A 19724-nucleotide genomic window follows, 5' to 3' on the forward strand; every position below is an offset into this window, starting at 1 on the left:
GTAGCTACACCGACGAAGTGACCGATCGCTTTGAAACTTTCAGCGGTTGATAAGAGCAACAGCATGTACAAAATTTATATCTCGGAATTTTCACATCGGTGACCTAAGGTCAGCTCAATTTTGCGACCTCTATTATAAGTCAATGGGAGAAAATTCAAAACCACCTCTTTTGGAGGAAAGTTGTTCTAAACACTATGAAACACTGTACGTGACTTCGACACACTGAACATGAAAATAGCACCCGTGACCCTTGTGTATGCCCCTGAGGTCATCTCAGTTCAGGAATGGTATCTAACAGTTTTTCGCGAATAACTTTGAAAGAGGCATGCTAGAGCGATGAAAATGCCTTAGTTGTGTTTGGCTCGACGATTCAGATCGACTGATACATGACAACATGACAATTTCCGGTCAGATCATGACCTTGACCTGAGGTCGAATTTTCAAGTTGACGTTCAAGGTCAAATTGTAGTTAATTTGATGTCTTGACGAGAGGAACACGATGTCGGTAAAAGAAAGCTCGTGCAAGGCATGAGTCAAAAGTTATTGCAGAAAAATTGTTCCCGAAAAATCGTCTATTTTGGTAGTTTTTGCCCCTTGCAGGCAAAACCGTTGAGGTTAGGTCAAATCTAAGAGAAATAACCAGAAAGCATGCTAATATGGCTATCAAATGCGCTTTTCCGCGGTGCTGTAGCTCTAATTGGTTCCCGAGTTATGCGTCGGCATCTTGTAAACTGTCGATATTCGACCTGAAAATCGGCGAAATTTGGTCTTCACCACGACCTGACCTTTGACCTGACCAAGTAATTTGCCGAAGTGGCCGAAGTAATTTCGTCATTATTTTTGACGCTCTTTCAAACGAAGATGAATTATGGGGTGCAAAAAGATATGTTTGCCAATGCAGCCTATATTTTTTTTAATGGAAATTGAGGGTGCAGCTGCACACCGTAACTCCCTCTTCCGCCGCCCCTGATTTCTTGCCACAAACGTCTTCAACCGCTCCCGAATGAAAGAATGTACGTTAATATTGATGTATTCTCATTTTGTGGAGGTTGGGCAAAGCCTGACAACTACTGGGGCATTCCTTGACTCTACTGGGGCATTTGCCCCAGTAGTTAACATGTTAGCCGAGGCCCTGGCGCACAGAAACTTACAAATGTATTAAATCGGGCGGATGTTTGGTCGTTACAGTTGTAGCAACACTAGCAACAGCTTCCCGGTTTTTTACATTGCATTTTATACCGATCCAGCCCCAGTGGAAGGCCGGAACCCGATGGCAGCCTTACTATATCGGACGGACCTCTCTTTAGAACACCAGAGGTGGGGGCAGTCCTGACCAGAGCACGATACAGGTCTCGGCCCCGCTCAGAGTAATTGCATTACGCCGCCAGCCGGCCGCCAGATGGCGCCGACAACCTTTGCGCGGCCAGGTCCACCGCCAGATCCCGGCTGCAAAACTATGACGGCCCGATATAATTTGGTTAGAGCCATTAACTGTCGACGCGACGGCGGCGGCACGGTCAGAGCACGGCGCTGGCGTTCTCCCGTCGTAGTCGTGCGGGCGTGCTCGCGTCGACGCGGTTCAGTCGGCACGCGGCGGGAAACATCCCATTTGATTATGCTCCCAGCAATATCGCACCGCCGCTGGCGTTATGTGAGAGTTAGGCCGGTAAGTGGCGCACGACCACCCAATTGTCACGTCGTTTTTTGGTCACGGCGTGCTCTTGCGACAATAAAATGTGTTTTGGTCGCAGACTGTGGAAACCTGCACAGTGCACATTCTAGGCAGTCCTATTCGATGCATGAAAACTTTCCATAACCTTTAAATTCAAGGTAACTACGAGTATTGATAGTGTTGCACCACTGTTCTTGTTGTATGATGCATTTTTAACAAATAAGTAATACGAGTACAAAAAAAATTGTCATGACATAGAACTTCAAGTGTTAAGAGTATAAAAAATTGTAAGAATAAAGGTCTGGACGAAAGTGTAGAAATAAAACAATTATTATTGAAAGCATTATCAAATCATAACGCTGTTTGCATAGAAGCAGCGCAATGGTAGCGCAAGCACGATCTTTTTGGCGGCACCTGAACTGACTGGGCGTGTGTCACCCATTCCCGGCCGGACGGGGGAGAAACGTCTGTTTGGGCAGCAACGGCGCCCCAGTCGATCGTCTCCGAACCCTGCACGCTCAGCAGTTAACTTCTGAAGCGAACCATTAACCAAATTATTAATTTTGGCGTCCGCCTGACGGCGCGCCGTCCGTTTGCGTTGGCAGCTACACATTGCCCGCGTCAAGAGTGGTCAGTTTCCGAAGGCGGAGGTTCAGCAGAGTTATTCTGAGGCGTTGGGAGTGGGGTTAAATTGGGCACAGCAGAGGCCTCTTGCACCAAAATCCTCTTGCACCAATGCTTGGATTATTTTGCATCGTATACACAGTCCAAGTCTCAAAGGTAACAATTTGCGTGCAAAATTTAGCAAGCACATATAGGATTATGTATTGGGCTATTGCAAACAAATTTACCACCGTTAGATTAGCTTATTCTGAAACCGGTTTTTCGATTTTACCTAGCTAGGTAGTTTGGTGCAAGAGGCCTCAGGGCGATATTACCTCGGGCTTTTTGAAAATTGATAAACACTTTTATTAGGATGGTGTTTTTAATTTATTTGTAGACGAGCATGACTCTAAACTCGTCAATAGTGATGTTTACTGCGTGGTATAATCGTCGTGAAAACATGCCAGCGAGTTAGTTAACTGGTTTAAAGTGGTATATGAATTGTACTCGTTACGAGATGTTTAATGCAATAGTGCCATGGTGACGATCATTTCGCTGATAGTTGCAAAACAAATAACACTTTCCTCACGCAGCATTAGCGATTAGTTTAAGGCAGTGAGTATGTCCCTAAATGATTAATGTGCATCAATAGTTTATCTTCATCGTATTACACAGTGCAGTAGAGCTGACGAATATCTACAGAGTGTTTGGTAACTGATGGGATCATTCGGTCGTCCTGTCGACATCAAAAGCAAAACATCACCGCGCTCCAGCACAATGCACACAGAGTGTCAGTAGCCAAACACCAAATCTAAACAAACACGCTTGCAACAGTCGATTGATTTTTCGTGTCGCCCAAACATCCGAGACGCCGCCGCTTAATGGCGCGCGGAGACAAAGACCGCGAAGGGCCGGAGAGACCGCGGGATTGGAGCGGCTGATGGAAGGGGGGGAAGTGGACACCGCCGCGGGGCATAAGGCCGACGTGGACCGCCACACAGGGGCGGTCGGCCCGCTCCGGGCAGGGTCCGGGACCGGAGATGTATGGCGAACTGACTAATCTGGAGAACCGCCGCCGGCGTGCGGCCACTGACCGATCTACGGCGGTGACGCACCATTTGAAGCAGATTGGTCGACACAAGACTCGTAGCCTGTCAGGCGCACGAAAAACAGAGACAGGTGGAGGGGAAACCAAGTTATGGACGCTGATATCCAGACTAGAAATTGGGTCTAAGAATTATTGTTGTGGGCACGGGTTTAAGACGGCCGTAATCAAGGCTATGGAACGGTCACTTCACATCACGGTTAGATGAAGTGACAGTGATCACTTTATTGCACGACCGCAGTTCCAGCGTGTCAAGAAATATGTGCTGGCGTCACTTATTAGTAACAAGGTAAATAAATGGTATTTTGGGAGATAATATTTAGACATTTAGAATAAGTAGGCAGTAAGTAGCCTCTCTGTTATTTTCGTTTAGCAGTTATTGCTCCTTACATAATGTAATATGAGTTGTTTATTCCCGGGATGCTCCAAATCGCTTATCCATCAGGGTACTGGCTGCAGCACAACAATTTGATTTGACTATATTGCCCGTTCAATCTTCTATCAAAAGAATATCCCTTATGCATAATCCGCCCACCGATGCTCACTTCTTTGCCGTATCCTGCGGTTGCGAGCGGTCAGTGTGGGACGTTTCAATAACAATCTACAGGTCAGCCCTGTTCCGATAAAGCTCTACTCCTATAATCGTTTACTGATTATCCGGTGGTGGTTTCCGTGTGGCTGATCGCAGCGAACCTCGGGCGGACTCCAGCTGCCTCGGCACGGCTGCTCAGCGTCTTACACGGGCAGCAGCTACTCCAATCAGCACAGTGTGCCCGGAGCGACCAGCCCCCGTCGACCAGTAGGCCCGCGGTGACCGACCCCGCAGAACCCAACCCCCTCCACCTATACCCCCGTCCCCCACTGACACAGGATCGACAGAGCAGGCCTGCCGCCGACGGACTCAGATCGCAGCAGCCACGCCCGCGAGCCGTGGTTTTGATGAAAACGGGAGCTGAACGGCTAGAAAATAATTAAACCTTTCTGAGAATCGTGTATCCGTAAGTCAGCGGTCTATTCTCTGTGGTGCCAGGGTCTGCGGTGAGAAGGGTGGGGGCTGTATGCGGGTCTGTCTGCGGTCGGTCAGGGGCCTGGCTACGCCTCGGGTTTGTCATCGCACAGTCAGGGTACATGACTGCGACCTGAAGGATAATGACCTGCCGCAGGAGCCTGTCAGGGTTCGATGGCAGACGGATTACAGTGGTTAGTGGGATCGGTCTGCTGTCGATTAAATGCATCTCTGCTGTTGGTGGGGTTCTTTCAGCGGTTGGACTTGTCTGCAGTAAATAGTCCACCTATTTGCGCTCAGTAGCATTAAGTAACCAAGTTACGTACCAAATAACATGATACAGCCAGCCTCAATGCCAGCCGCGAAACAAAGACAAAACACGACTTTAACTATCGATGACCATGAGTTACTTTAAATACAAGCAATTACGACCAAACATGGGCAATGAACACAAAGAAACAAGCACACCCACATTTCATATTTCCTACAAATCCATCTCTTAGACCATTTCGTCGGCGCCAGACAAAGAATCAGAGGAGACGGTCCAAATCATGCGTGAGTAGCGTGGAGTTCAACGGACCACGCTGTGGGACCATTTAACGAGGGACTGACTCACCGAGCAGAAGAAACGACTCGCGCCGCCGATGGCCTGGGCGTGACTCAGACACTGTTTCTGCGCCAAGGTCAGTCGTCAACTCTGAAAAATGATGACTCTCAGGCACAGTATTCCGTGCGCAGACTAAAGTACGATTGATTATTGGCGTCTAGACCAGTCGTCATCCTTCTGAATCACTCTCTCCCGAGAGGCAGCGTCTCTCCCTCCTGCAGCGTGCACTCGACCCCATGGCAACTGTCACAACCGTCATCACCTCCGACAACACACATGACTGAGCTGCCCCGGACAGCTTACGGAGAACAGCAATGTTCCGTGAGCGTGCACCGCGTGCTGGGGCCGAGGTCAGATGTCCCTAGCCACGTGAAGACCACACAGGAGACAAGTGCCTCGCTCCCAGTGACACCGACATGCCATAAGTGACAGCGGCGCCATCTCCTGCTGCCCTCACTAGTGAACCTATTGTCTCAAGGAAGTTATCATCAGCGTCGTTTAGACAACCGTCCCCAGTCTAGTGTGTGTTTACAAAAGCACGACAACGACATCAAGCCGCTCAAACCATGTGAGACATGCTCAGGACGAGTAATGTTTTATTGATAGCGGATGTCAGGATTTTTTTAAAGTTTTTGACGCATCTTGTATTTCTTTTTGTTGGGTCTGATAGGCACGGTAAAAAAAAAAACAGCATGGCGTGGGGAAAGAAACTCATGCTACTCAACATAAACGACATTAACCCTATTTAATTTATATGTATGTGTTTTATTCATTTGGCGCAGCTTTTCTATACTAACATCCCCGTTTTACACGCTCTCCATCCCCTCCAGGTGGCCTGGATTAAATCGGACAGCAAGGCGATTCTGGCCATCCATAACGCAGTCATCACGCACTTCAACCGTCTCTCCGTGGCGCAGAGTGACCACAACACGTGGACACTGACGCTGCGGAACGTGCGACAGTCGGACAGCGGTCCCTACATGTGCCAGGTCAACACGGACCCCATGCGCTACCAGGTTAGTCGTGTCGCTCGTCACACACGCGGAGACTTCCTAGCTCCTATGGGTCAGGGCTTGGGATACAGATATGGGCTATGATAGGTCATGGATTTAACATGTTTACGAGTTAGCTTAGTACCGTTTTGTGAATCTTTCACTTTTTCAATAGGTGATGTATTCATTGGGCTGGAAATGGAATAGACCAAGGCAAGTGATTTTTTTTACAGTAGGTACTTCATCAGTTATGCCGGTACCCCAAGGAGAGGGCCGTCGGCCGCCCTGTGTCGGTCGGTGCCGCGCTCTGACACCCAGTGCTTCTGTCCCTGCCTCAGGTGGGCCTGCTGGAAGTAGTGGTGCCACCCGACATCGTCACCTCGGAGACGAGCAGCGACATCATCATCCCCGAGGGCGCCGGGGCGCGGCTGCACTGCAAGGCGGACGGCTACCCTCCGCCGACTATCAGCTGGCGACGGGAGGACGGCCAGGACATCGTGCTCAAGGACGGCCCGCGCAAAGAAAAAGGTCAGTCGGCGCACAGAGAATGGAAAGTGGGTATAGGTATGCGTGCCTATCTTTTCAAGGTAAGCAAGGATCAGTGACTTCGTTTGGAATAGAAAACAAGGGGCGTTATTATTCATTAGAGAAATGAGACTTTGCTATGACTTCTACTCGAGTATGCCAATGGTTTCACTTCTATTCGTCCCTTTTCTAGCCCGCTTTATCACCTCGGAATACGTAATTTTCGTTCATCCTGAATTATATTGGAAGTATGATGTTCTTCGCTCCCGACAGAAAATAGTTCAGATATAGCCGTCTGTTGAGCTTAGCGCTTGGCAAACTTCCATTCTGTCCGTCATTCATTCGACACCATAACCCCGTTTCCACCCACATTCCACCGTGCATGCCATCGCCAGCGCTCTGGCGGCTGTGATAAGCACCGTGGCATGGGGAACTGGCCCAGTCGCGCGCCGGGTGTCCCATCACGAGGCCTTGTCTGTGCCACCCGGCCGGTCCTGACCCGCCCCATCGACGACCCACGACCGGCTCAGAAAGCGAAAGAGCCGCGCCGATGTCGCGTAATCCGTGCCCGTGTCGCCAGCCATTCCATCATGCCCGGCGCTGTAAAACATGAGCCGCTTCGTCAGCTAGGCTCTCTGGGGGCTCGAGCTGGACGCGGTCGACCCGCTGCTGGTCGAGAGGGCGATACGGGGGAGTAGCGCTCGAGCGGGATGCATGGAAGTTTGGAGTCTGTCCGTGGTCAACAGTGGCGTCCCACAGAGCTGGACTGCGTTGTCATGAGTCTGGCTGCTGATGCTGGTGGGGCGAAAAGGACGAAGACTCAGCTTACGGATTGATTGGTGAATTTGCTGCACCACGCCGAGTGTGAGCTTTATAAGTTACCTATATGGGACAAAACGACCGTTTTTTTATGCTAACACAGTTGTACTGAATAAATGCAGCACACCGTGCGATAGTGGGTGTTGAAGCTTGAAATGTGATCAAAATTCATAAACGGTTGTAGGTACAAGTGAGCATTCTACAGTTATCATATATAAGCTCTAACTTCTTGTTTCTGGTAACTGGTAAGAACATTTGCCGAGCAATTTTGGTCACAGGCTTCTTCAAATGCCTAGCACAGATCCGGTGGCAAAACAAATAAACCTCCTAACCACTAGAATGATCTACTGATGTTTCTTTTCACAAGCGTTTAACGGTCATTTGTTCCAACCACTGACGATGTCACTCCATCATCCTGCAGAACATAACGAGCCACGTTGGGCGTGAAAAGGCTGCAGGAGTAACCCCGCGGCGGCACTGAACGACTCCCCACGAGGCGGAGAGGCGACGGGCGGGGGCGGGGGCGGGGGTGGGGGCGGATCCGCCCGGTCGGTTCATCACGGCGACGGCCAGGTGCCGCCACTTCGCCCGGTGCGCCACATACAGATGCAAATCGGCCGCATCATTCATGTCGGAAAGTTTGTATCTGGCGGGTATCGGGAATAAATCGGGGCGCCTGTCGCTGGCGGCGGCGGTCTCTCCCGCCTGCCCGGGGCGCGCAGGCTCGCTCAGTCTGCCCCATCCCAGTTGCGCTGTTCCACCAGTGGATTGTGAATTGGTACCCAGAGGAAAACAGCTTCGATGTAAGTAGGTAGGAGTAGTCAAAGGTGTTAAAATTGTCATCTGAATAACACACTTGTCATTGTCCAATGATGTGACCACTATTTGGCATATGTCCCTGATGAATCATAATTGTGACACTAAAAATAATAGGCAATAATTGGATATCACTCTTTGTTCCTGGCCACGCTACAAAAAAAAACGTGGCCGGCTCTAGTTTGACGGTGATCATCTAAGCACAGAAATGCTCAGAGCAAACAAACGTCTCCAAATGGCCTGCGTGGGAAGCTTTACGACCAAAACAGACATTCTCCCGGGGCTGAATCCCAAACACTGCACCGGGTATAATGGAGAATCTATCGCCTTGTAGTCTGGGGCACCATAAAGCCATTACGGTGCTCCGAGGAGTCATCGAACCCTTTGCACGACTTGGTTAACTTACATTAGTTCAAACACAGAACAATGATGGCAATAAGAGTGAGAGATATCAACGACAGGTGATATGTGGGATACCTATAACGACAGGTAATTGGGCATTAAAAAGGCATTATAAAGTTGTACTTAAAGGGACCCTCCCACCTTCAAAAAAGTTAATGAATTGGCATGAAAGTGATGTCGCTCGGTTCAGAAAGAGCAAAAATGAATATCTACCAAATTTCATCGAAAAATATTCACCGGTTTTCAAGATATTAGACTTTTACTTTTGTTTACTTTTTGGGATCTCCGCTGTTCCTAGCGACTTTATTTGAAAGTGCGGCATTTGTTGCGCGCAAAGCAGCATATACCACCGCGTGCTGCCAAACGTTTTAGTAAAAGATTTAAAAATCGTTAGATCTCCGCTGACGTCACAAATTCTAAGGGGGCATACCAATGCATTAGCCCCTTAGAATCCGAAAACTGCAAGTTTGAAATTCCATATCTCCGAATTAAAGCATTTTTCGATGTTGTGAATGCCCAAACCGGTATTTTCAGGCCATGGCCACCAATTTGGCTATCTCAACTCAAAACTAATGTTAAGGTGGGAGGGTCCCTTTAAACATCTTTTTTGCGCGCTGAAGCATTTTCGGCATACGCCACTCTTATCGTTATGTTGTGCCTTTAGATATGTTTTTGATCCACGCTGTCCGTCATCCGTTCGATACAATCCTTTCTCCCCTTCTTCGGCTATTGATCAGTGACGGCTTCCGAAAACAATTTCCGCCTCCGGCACGACCGCTGCCACCCGCTGCCGAAATGTTTATTTTCCGCAACGTTTAACACCGTCTAAATCTGAAAAATGCAAATTTGGTAATCTATCTAAACGCATGGGGCGCATATTTCGTACGTGCAGTAGGCCAAAGCGGCGGCGCGAGCCCTCATGTCGTTCTCCAATCGGAATCGTATCACATTCAATTCCGTGACGCCATATCGTCTTCCATGCACACAACTGACCAATCACAGATTGCAGCTCCACAGCCCAGTCCTGTTACTCTCAAATCGCCCGCCATCCAGATACAGTTAGGCGTTAGTCGGTGACCGGGCCGGCGCCGCTCCGGTGTGGAAACCCCACCTCATTCACCTGCCAATGCCCCCCGCGACGGAAATGGTGCGCGCCAACAAAATCATTGAAATGTAAAATCTCGGCCGCACACCGCGCCGCCTTAGAATCGGGGCGATAAATTTGGCCGGCCCTTATTGAAAGAGCGGCCGGCTCGCGATAGCATCTGGCCGCTGCCGCTGCCGCTGGCCGGTGATGACGGGACTGGCCGGGGCGGAGCAGGTGGACGGGGACTCGGACTGAAGGTGGACGGGAACTCGGACTGAAGGTGGACAAAGTAGGTATGCACTCTGGCTTAAGGTGGACGGAGTACTCTGACCGGTGGACGGGGTACTCTGACTGAAGGTGGATGGAGTAATTTGACGATGGATACTGAATAGAGTACTCTGACCGGTGTGTTAGCGCTGCTAGCACAGCATTACAACTTACAACGTTTGAGAAGCTGAGCTTTGGAAATTCCGAACGAAAAACGAAGAAAACGAACGGAAACGATCGAGCTTCCCTTCGAATTGAAATACCGAATTCGTACGAAGGATCGAACATAAACTGAATATGTCATTGAACGGTTTTCAAAACGTTTTCAACTCTGGAAATATCACCGAGAAATGGTCACGTGAATGAGAGTTCAGATAATTCAAAATTTGTTTCATGTTTTTATTTGCTTTTACTTGTTCGATAGATATGGTCGTTTTTTGAATTGATTTGACTTTGTTTTAGTTCATGTTACCCGTCTAGGCGACTTCTGTTACTATTAAAACCAGTATCCAAATATATTGCGTTTTCATTTCAGATGTTCTTTTTGTTATTGTTGGCCTACGGCGGTAACAGTTTTAATACGTAACATTGTACAGATAACAGTTCAGTAACCTTCGTTTATCGAGATACCTTAACCATGGAACATTTGTGCCTGGCCGATCGTGCTAAATTAGACCAGAAGATCATGGAAGCCCTTTCAGAAATTCTTGAAAATTCAGACGTACTTTGTGATGAAGTTTTGCCTGGCGACAGTGCATCACAAACGTCATCGAAATACCACTGTAGCACTCCCGTATCTCAATCTGGGAAGAAATTGTGCTCGTCTGTCATCGAAGAAGCTAGAACAGCAGGTCTGGAAGCAAGATTAGAGTTGACGAAAAAAAGAAATGCATTGCAAAAGCAGATAAGTGAACGGGAAATGGAACTGTCAGAATTAAATCTTGAGATGCAAATTCAACAATCCAAAGCTGAACAGGCAGTCTTTACAAAATATGAAAGTAGCCCCAAACCATTGTTAACGAATCGAAAATGCGAAACAAGCGACGTAACCGACCAGAGCGAGCCGGCTGTTTCGAATCCTAAGCCCCATACGAAAGTACCCCAGATGAATGATCCCTGCGAAGTGTTCAGACGGATGCATCTACCAAAACTGAATATGGACACTTTCGATGGTGATGTAATGAAATATGGAAGTTTTTTGAGACAGTTTGAAAGCAACATAGCGTCGAAGACTGATGTTGATGATGAAAGATTGTACTACTTGGAGCAACTTACCACTGGGAAGCCAAATGACATCGTCAAAACATGCCTGCATCTGCCACCGGATGAAGGTTACATGGAGGCGCGTCGCCTTTTGGATAAGAGGTATGGTGATAAAACAAAGGTGGTTTCATCGCTGGTCGCTACAATTATTAATTGGCCTATCATTCAATCTGATGACGTAAATGGGTTAGACGAATTTGCTATATTCTTGAGAGGGTGTCTCAACTCGCTAAAAAGCATTCCCCATGGCATGGCAGAGGTGGACGCTAGCACCATACGACATATTCTACGGCGGTTTCCTATCGACATTGCTGATAAATGGCGTGATGTTGCGGATTTTATAGAAGAAACTCAGAGTAGAATCCCAAATTTCGAAGATTTTGTGCTATTTATTGAAAAAATGGCGAGAATAGCGGGAAATCACTGGTATGGGAAACATTTATTTCTTCCGCCATCATGTCCATCGTCCAGCTATTATTGTGACAGCAATGTGCCATCAAAGATCCCTAAGACGTCTGCGGGCAGTTCATCACCAAGCATGCACTGCGTATTTTGCAATAAGGCGCATGACATCGCTGATTGTAGCGCACTGGGTGATCGTCCTACTCAAGAAAAACAACGATTTGTAATGCAACATGGCCTATGCTATGGTTGTTTGCAGCGCGGACATATGTCAGCCACATGCGCGCAAAGGAAGACGTGTCGCATTTGTAACAGACGACATCCCACATCCTTGCATAGAAAAGAAGCCGGGGCCAAGAGGGATGAAGCGATGTCGCTGCACACTTGTTCTACTTCCGTGTCGGTACATGGTTCCAAATTACATGTTGTTCCACTGTTGGTAACTTTAGGAGGGAAGACTGTAAAAACCAATGCCTTTTTGGATTCTGGATCCACACATTCATTTTGCTCGCATCAACTTCTAGATCAGCTAGGCTGCAATCCGACAGAATCAACGACAATGACCTTGTCTACAGTACAACAGCGAACTCAGTTGACAAGTTATGTGATTAGAGGGATGGTGGCTAAAGATATATACGATCACAACTGCCTAGCATTGCCACCTTTGTTGACATTAAAAAATATTCCCGTCAGTTCGAACGATGTTCCCACGAGCACTGCCAGTCTGCATTATTTACATGAAGCAGGGGTAGAAATAGCTCCAGTAGAAGGGGAAATAGGGCTGTTGCTGGGAAGCAATGCTGCTCTAGCAATGGAACCACTTCAAGTTGTCAACAGTCGAAATGGTGGGCCATTTGCCATTAAGACTAGATTCGGCTGGATTCTCAGTGGAATTGGACATGGAACAGGTCCGAGTGTTAACAGTTTGTGGGTGTCCCAGGAATGGGATAACATTATTGACAACTTAGCGACAGAAGAGAAGGGACTATCTGTCGAAGATAGGATGTGGTGTGTTCAGATCAACAAGTCGTGTACCAGGACTGCTGATGGCAAATATCAAGTAAATTTACCATTAAGAAGTGGAAAACCAGTTCTTCCTAGTAATCGGGTAATGGCCGAGAGAAGATTGGAATCGATAAAGAAAAAATGTATTAAAGACGAATTGTTCTTCAAAAATTACAGTGCCCAAATGCAAGAAATGTGCAGCAAAGGATATGCGGAGAAGGTTCCTGCGGAAGACTCGGGTGCAGAAGGAAAGACGTGGTACTTGCCACACCACGGTGTTTATCATCATCGCAAGCCAGACAAGATACGGATCGTTTTTGATTGCGCTGCGAATTATAGAGGCATTAGTCTGAATGATGTGCTGTTACAAGGACCAGATATGACAAATGCACTGGTGGACGTCCTGACACGCTTCCGGGAGGAGCGTACAGCCATAATGGGTGACATAGAATCTATGTTTATGATGGTTCTTATCCCTGAGGAAGATCGTAACTTGTTACGCTTTTTATGGTGGCCAAACAATGATTTGAACGCTCGGCCGGAAGAATATCGAATGACAAGACATATCTTTGGCGCTACATCTTCCCCCAGTTGCGCAAATTATGCACTTCGTCGCACGGCTCTAGATTATGGTCATTATTTCGTTCAGGAAGCTTCTCAAACTATATACAATAATTTTTACGTCGATGATTGCCTTAAGTCCGTTGACAGCGAAGACAAGGCAGTCGAACTCATAACAGAACTCAGATCGTTGTGTAGCATGGGCGGATTCCATTTGGCTAAAATAGTTAGCAATAGCAGAAAAGTGTTAAATGCCGTGCCAATATCAGATCGTTCGAAGCAAGTAAAATCATTGGACTTGTGTAAAGATCATTTGCCCTGCGAACGAGCGCTTGGTATTTGCTGGCATGTGGAAGAGGACTCCTTTGGATTTGATGTGGACGTCAGGCGTCTGTCAATGATGCCACGCACTAGAAGAGGAGTTTTGTCAGCCGTAGCGTCTGTCTATGATCCCTTAGGCTTGATAAGTCCTTGTCTGATGGTGGCGAAGGTGTTATTACAGGAACTCAGCCGAATACGGCTAGGATGGGACGATGACATACCAGCCACCTTACGACACCAATGGGATAAATGGCTCCAGCATCTTTCACTTTTATCAACGCTCAAGATTAGGCGCTGCTTTAAATCGTCTTTTCTTGGCGAAATAGCAGTAGCAGAGCTCCATCATTTTGCCGACGCTAGTGAGAAAGGATATGGGATAGTTTCTTATTTGCGGTTAGTCGACATCTCCGGAAGAATCGAATGCAGCATTGTGGGAAGTAAATCGAGGCTAGCACCGATAAAAAGCGTGACAATACCCCGACTAGAACTCTCTGCGGCCGCCCTTGCTGTGAAGACTAACAGCTCAATAGTTCGAGCCTTGCAAATTCTAATTGATCGTGTTTTCTTCTGGACGGATAGCACCGCAGTCCTTCGATACATCTGCAATGTGTCATCACGATTTCACGTATTTGTGGCCAATCGACTTGCCATAATTCACGATGGCTCTACGCCCGACCAGTGGAATCATGTGAAGTCAGCCGACAACCCCGCTGATCATGTTTCTCGTGGTCAGAACCCGTCAATGTTTATTAAGAATATGCAGTGGCAGCATGGCCCGCAATTCCTCTGGGAGACGAGAGATCTACCAAAACAGAACTGCGTTGATAGTTATCTACCAGATGACGACCCAGAGGTGAAAAAGGTCACGACGGCCGCGTGCATGTTACAAAATAATGCTGCAGACAACGTCCATCCTATACGTAGATGCATAAATTATTTTTCGTCGTGGAAACGTCTGACACGAGCGGTCGCCTGGTTACTCCGCATACGCTCTTACCTTAGGAAGAAAACCAGTGATAATCGTCGCCTTGCGCCAGAGGACATTTTAGAAGCTGAGCATGTCATTCTCAAACACGAGCAGCATACAACGTTCCAGCAAGAACTGACTGATTTAAGCTCAGAATTTTTGCGTAGAACAAGCAGCATTTACCGACTGGACCCCTATATCCACGACGGCCTCCTCCACGTAGGAGGCAGGTTGCGGCACTCCTCTTCCCAGCACACCACTAAACACCCTGTTATTCTTCCGGCAAAAGGGAGGGTCGTCGACATGTTGATACAAAAGGTACATGAAGATGTAGGGCATGGAGGTAGAGAGCATGTCCTCTCAGAAATACGTAGGACGTATTGGATTCTAAAAGGAAATAGCGCGGTAAGACGGGTCCTCGGAAACTGTGTCCGGTGTAGAAGAATGAAGCGCAAGCCGGAAACACAAAAGATGGCCGACTTACCTCCTGACCGCATTTGTGCTCTGGAGCCGCCATTTTCAAGTACTGGAACTGACCTCTTTGGTCCGTTTTTCGTAGCCCGGGGGCGAAGTCAAGTTAAAAAATACGGTATCATCTTTTCTTGTTTGAGCACTCGTGCTGTACACATTGAAGTTGCCAGCAGCCTTTCAGCCGACTCCTTCATTTGTGCATTTCGCAGGTTCCTTGCGAGGAGAGGACAAATAAGAACCATCAGATCTGATCGTGGTACGAACCTCGTAGGTGCCAAGCGAGAGCTAAGTAGAGAGTTGGACCTTTTGGCTGACAGTGACGCAATCCATTCGGCAATGTTAGAAAAGCAGGTTAAGTGGATTTTCAACCCCCCGCAAGCATCAACTTTTGGTGGCGCTTGGGAGCGCATGATTAGAAGCGTGAGAAAAATTCTTGATTTTATACTGCATCTGCAAAAGTTGACTGACGAAAGCTTGCAAACGTTTCTATGTGAAGTGGAGTACATACTCAACAGTCGCCCTTTAACAGCGGTGTCTGCGGATCCAAAAGACCCCGATCCCCTGACGCCCAACGATATCTTACTGCTGAGATCTTCTTCGATTCCAGCTGGCCTATTTGATAAAAATGACGCAGTTGGGAAAAAATTGTGGCGACAAGCGCAATATATGGCAGACCAGTTTTGGATACGATGGCGAAAAGAATACATCCCTTTGTTACAAGAAAGAACTGCAGATCAGCGCCTTCGATCAAATGTAGCAGTAGGCGATATTGTCGTTGTCGTTGATGCCTCCGTTCCCCGGGGGCAATGGCCGTTTGGTCTGGTGAAGGTGGTGCGAAGGAGCGAAGATGGTCTCGTGCGCTCGGCCACGGTGCTAACTGGGGGTAAGCTGATACAGCGCCCTGTGCGCAAGATAGTGGTTTTGCTTCCATCTAGAGAAGGTAGAGAAGGTTAAAACCTATGAGTAGTTTTAAAGGCGGAAGTGTTAGCGCTGCTAGCACAGCATTACAACTTACAACGTTTGAGAAGCTGAGCTTTGGAAATTCCGAACGAAAAACGAAGAAAACGAACGGAAACGATCGAGCTTCCCTTCGAATTGAAATACCGAATTCGTACGAAGGATCGAACATAAACTGAATATGTCATTGAACGGTTTTCAAAACGTTTTCAACTCTGGAAATATCACCGAGAAATGGTCACGTGAATGAGAGTTCAGATAATTCAAAATTTGTTTCATGTTTTTATTTGCTTTTACTTGTTCGATAGATATGGTCGTTTTTTGAATTGATTTGACTTTGTTTTAGTTCATGTTACCCGTCTAGGCGACTTCTGTTACTATTAAAACCAGTATCCAAATATATTGCGTTTTCATTTCAGATGTTCTTTTTGTTATTGTTGGCCTACGGCGGTAACACGGTGGACGGGGTACTCTGACTGAAGGTGGATGGAGTAATTTGACGATGGATACTGAATAGAGTACTCTGACCGGTGGACGGGGTATACTCTGACTGAAGGTGGATGGAGTAATTTGACGATGGATACTGAATAGAGTACTCTGACCGGTGGATAGGGTACTCTGACTGAAGGTGGATGGAGTAATTTGACGATGGATACTGAATAGAGTACTCTGACCGGTGGACGGGGTACTCTGACTGAAGGTGGATGGAGTAATTTGACGATGGATACTGAATAGAGTACTCTGACCGGTGGACGGGGTACTCTGACTGAAGGTGGATGGAGTAATTTGACGATGGATACTGAATAGAGTACTCTGACCGGTGGACGGGGTACTCTGACTGAAGGTGGATGGAGTAATTTGACGATGGATACTGAATAGAGTACTCTGACCGGTGGACGGGGTACTCTGACTGAAGGTGGATGGAGTAATTTGACGATGGATACTGAATAGAGTACTCTGACCGGTGGACGGGGTACTCTGACTGAAGGTGGATGGAGTAATTTGACGATGGATACTGAATAGAGTACTCTGACCGGTGGACGGGGTACTCTGACTGAAGGTGGATGGAGTAATTTGACGATGGATACTGAATAGAGTACTCTGACCGGTGGACGGCGTACTCTGACCGGTGGATGGGGATTGGGAATCTCTGACTGAAGGTAGATGGAGTACTATGATCGGTGGACAAGTTCATCTGACCGGGGTAGTGGAATGGATCTGCTGACCGGCTATGGACGGACAACCACCTCCCCATGGTAGTCTCGACTAGCTCTTCCGGTCGGCGAAAGAGACCCCATCTGACTTTTCTGACCTGTGGACGGGTCCGACCGCTTCTTCTTACCGGTGCTAGCGCTCAATGGGTTGCTCTGACTGCTCTCTGAAACTGCTCTGAACTGTGCTGAAACCTGCTCTGAACTGTGCGATGGAATGGTCGGATTGGCTCGTCTGTTCGCAGATCAAACTTGGTGAGAGCTCGCAGGTCTGTCAGACATGCGAGATCTCACTAAGCATTCCGCTACAAGTGCGGAAATTTCACCGTTCCTGAATGTATGTACATTGTACAAGATCACTAAACAAAAGTGTAATTTTGTTACTTACAACGACGGCTTTAATTTGTTTCAGTTACCCACGTTACATCTGAAGTATTGGAGCTCAAAAGAGTGACACGCTCGGAGATGGGCGTCTACCTGTGCATCGCAAACAACGGCATGTAAGTTGTAGGGGAGAGTGGGGTAAGGTGCCCAGGGTGGGAAAGACGCCCCACCCCCTCTAGCGGCGAAACAAAGAATCGAAGCTGGAAATTAATGTTCTTAGCGTAAAGCGGAAGCCTGCCTTGTTAACTGCACAAAAATTTGTGAAGCTCAGTTGGGCAACGGCTGGCTGGTGATTGCATGTTTTTTATTTGCTGCTTTCAAAAAATATTTTGGTGTGAAAACATTGTACATATCAAAGAAGGTAGATAATTTTTACGTCCCTTGCAATAGTCGTGATACATTAACATGCGTGTACTACTGTGTCCCAAGCAGTTTGTTTCAGGGTGTAGTTTTATGGCTAACAAATTGTACTGATTTAATGTTACTTCGGTTCCTTGGGGTAAGATGCCCCCTGTCCTGATGAGGAAAGACGCCCCCCTGAATCCGTAGGCTGTCCTTCAAGCAGCCCGTCAAATCATTTATTCCATACTTGTGATGAGAGACAAAAGCCGATCTGGGACTATTGAGAGTCCAGTACGGTCGGGTGCTCCCCATGCCGGTCTCTCGGCCCACACAGCGACTTTTTGGGGCGGCATCCGACTCTGAGAGCCCTCACGACGGTCTCTGTGGGCCTCATTATTGGCCCCAGGGCCCCTCACGACATCCTTTGAGGGCTCCCACGTTGGCTCCACGGGCCGCGCTGGCATCTGAGGTCCCCACGATGGGCTCGAGGGCCCTCGAGCATCATGAAGACCTATAAGGGCCCCACAGTGGTCTCCGAACGCCACCACGGAGGCTTGTTTGGCCGCGCTGGACTATGATGGCCCTAACGATGACCTCTGAAGCCCCTTACGACTACTTTTGAGGGCCTTTACGATGACGTTTGGTGTCTACTGCAGGCTCGAAGGGACTACTGATTCGTTCAAGCGATTCACGTGCCCATTTATGTCATTTATAGTGCAGGGGGCATCTTCCCCAGCGTCAGGGGGCGTCTTTCCCACCCTGTGGGGTAAGATGCCCCCTTTCACTTCTTCAGAGCTTAATAGCAAAAAAAGTTATCATATTTCAGGCACGAAAGTGTGATATTGTTGGAGAAAAATGATGTCGGCTTCCGTTGAAACTCCAAGTTTTTGCTTTCCGATCGTCATTTTCGAATAATATATGACATAGTAAAACCCTGGGCATCTTTCCCCACTCTCCCCTACTGGGGATGCGTGTACTTATATTAGTGGTGTTGAAAAAACTCATAAGATGCATATTCCATACATGGTGTAAATAATTTCCTAGTTTAGATATTCATTTTTCAACAGTAGATTGATTGAATTTTGCATTCCTAGAAAGTAAGTATTTTGTAAGAAAGTACAGTAACAAAGCTGTGATGTTCTGACGGCAGTGTGCATATTTTTCGCACACGTTGACATATTTGTATCGTCTTTTCAGCCCGCCTCCGGTCAGCAAGCGGACGATGGTGACCGTCAACTGTGAGTATTCAAGGACGAAACCGAGTGCTTGTGACAGCTCCCGGGTAAAGTCAATAGAGGTCTCGGGGCCAAAAATTATTTATGTTTATTATCTTGAGTTTTAAACATACATTACAGGAATATGATGGTCTCATGCTGTGCACATTCGCATATGCGCGATTGGCAAGTTCTTTGGCATGATTAAACAATAGTCCTGAATTTAGTCTTTTTTTTAAGCTCATCGTAACCGCAGCTTGAGTTTCAAGTGCTTAGCAGCTTTTTGTTACTGCAGAGATGTTAGAATTTGCTAATGTTCAATTTTACTGAGTGAACTGTGTGCTTACATAAACGCAGCTCTAGCCGAATGCATCTGTAGCGGTAGTCTCATCACTAGATAGTGCATCCCGGCAGCCCCCTCCACCTCCCCCGCTGAAATGGCCTCGGGCGAACGTGCCTAGAGAAGCGAAGGCTGCGGCGCGGGCGGAAAAACGCCCACCGCAGATCTGTGGAGATTACCAGACGCGTAAGCCGCTTGACCAAATGGGAAACTTATTGAAACCGATGAGAGTGCAGTGGGCCGCCGGCCGGTCGGTCGGCTCGGATTAGGCTGACAATTAAAGGCCACCAGAAGAAAGCCGCACCGACGCGGCATTGAGCACTCGCCAAAACAAGGTCGGTAGTTTTCAGGCGAGTCGTTTGTTTAGGTAAATAAATTAAAAACG

At 47.7% G+C, this 19724-nt stretch overlaps 1 protein-coding gene across 1 annotated transcript in view; it reads left to right on the plus strand.

Moving 5' to 3' along the window:
* Positions 1-19724, plus strand: part of LOC122392223 (opioid-binding protein/cell adhesion molecule homolog) — a 50614-nt gene that overhangs the window by 19843 nt on the left and 11047 nt on the right. Inside the window, exons 4-7 of the mRNA XM_043386853.1 lie at positions 5824-6009; positions 6324-6513; positions 17472-17559; positions 18983-19023. Coding sequence (XP_043242788.1) covers positions 5824-6009; positions 6324-6513; positions 17472-17559; positions 18983-19023 — 505 coding nt within the window. The remainder of the gene's footprint in view (positions 1-5823; positions 6010-6323; positions 6514-17471; positions 17560-18982; positions 19024-19724) is intronic.

This window comes from Amphibalanus amphitrite, unplaced genomic scaffold, assembly GCF_019059575.1.
Source record: "Amphibalanus amphitrite isolate SeventyFive unplaced genomic scaffold, NRLGWU_Aamphi_draft 000475F_arrow, whole genome shotgun sequence".
NCBI lineage: Eukaryota > Metazoa > Arthropoda > Thecostraca > Balanomorpha > Balanidae > Amphibalanus > Amphibalanus amphitrite.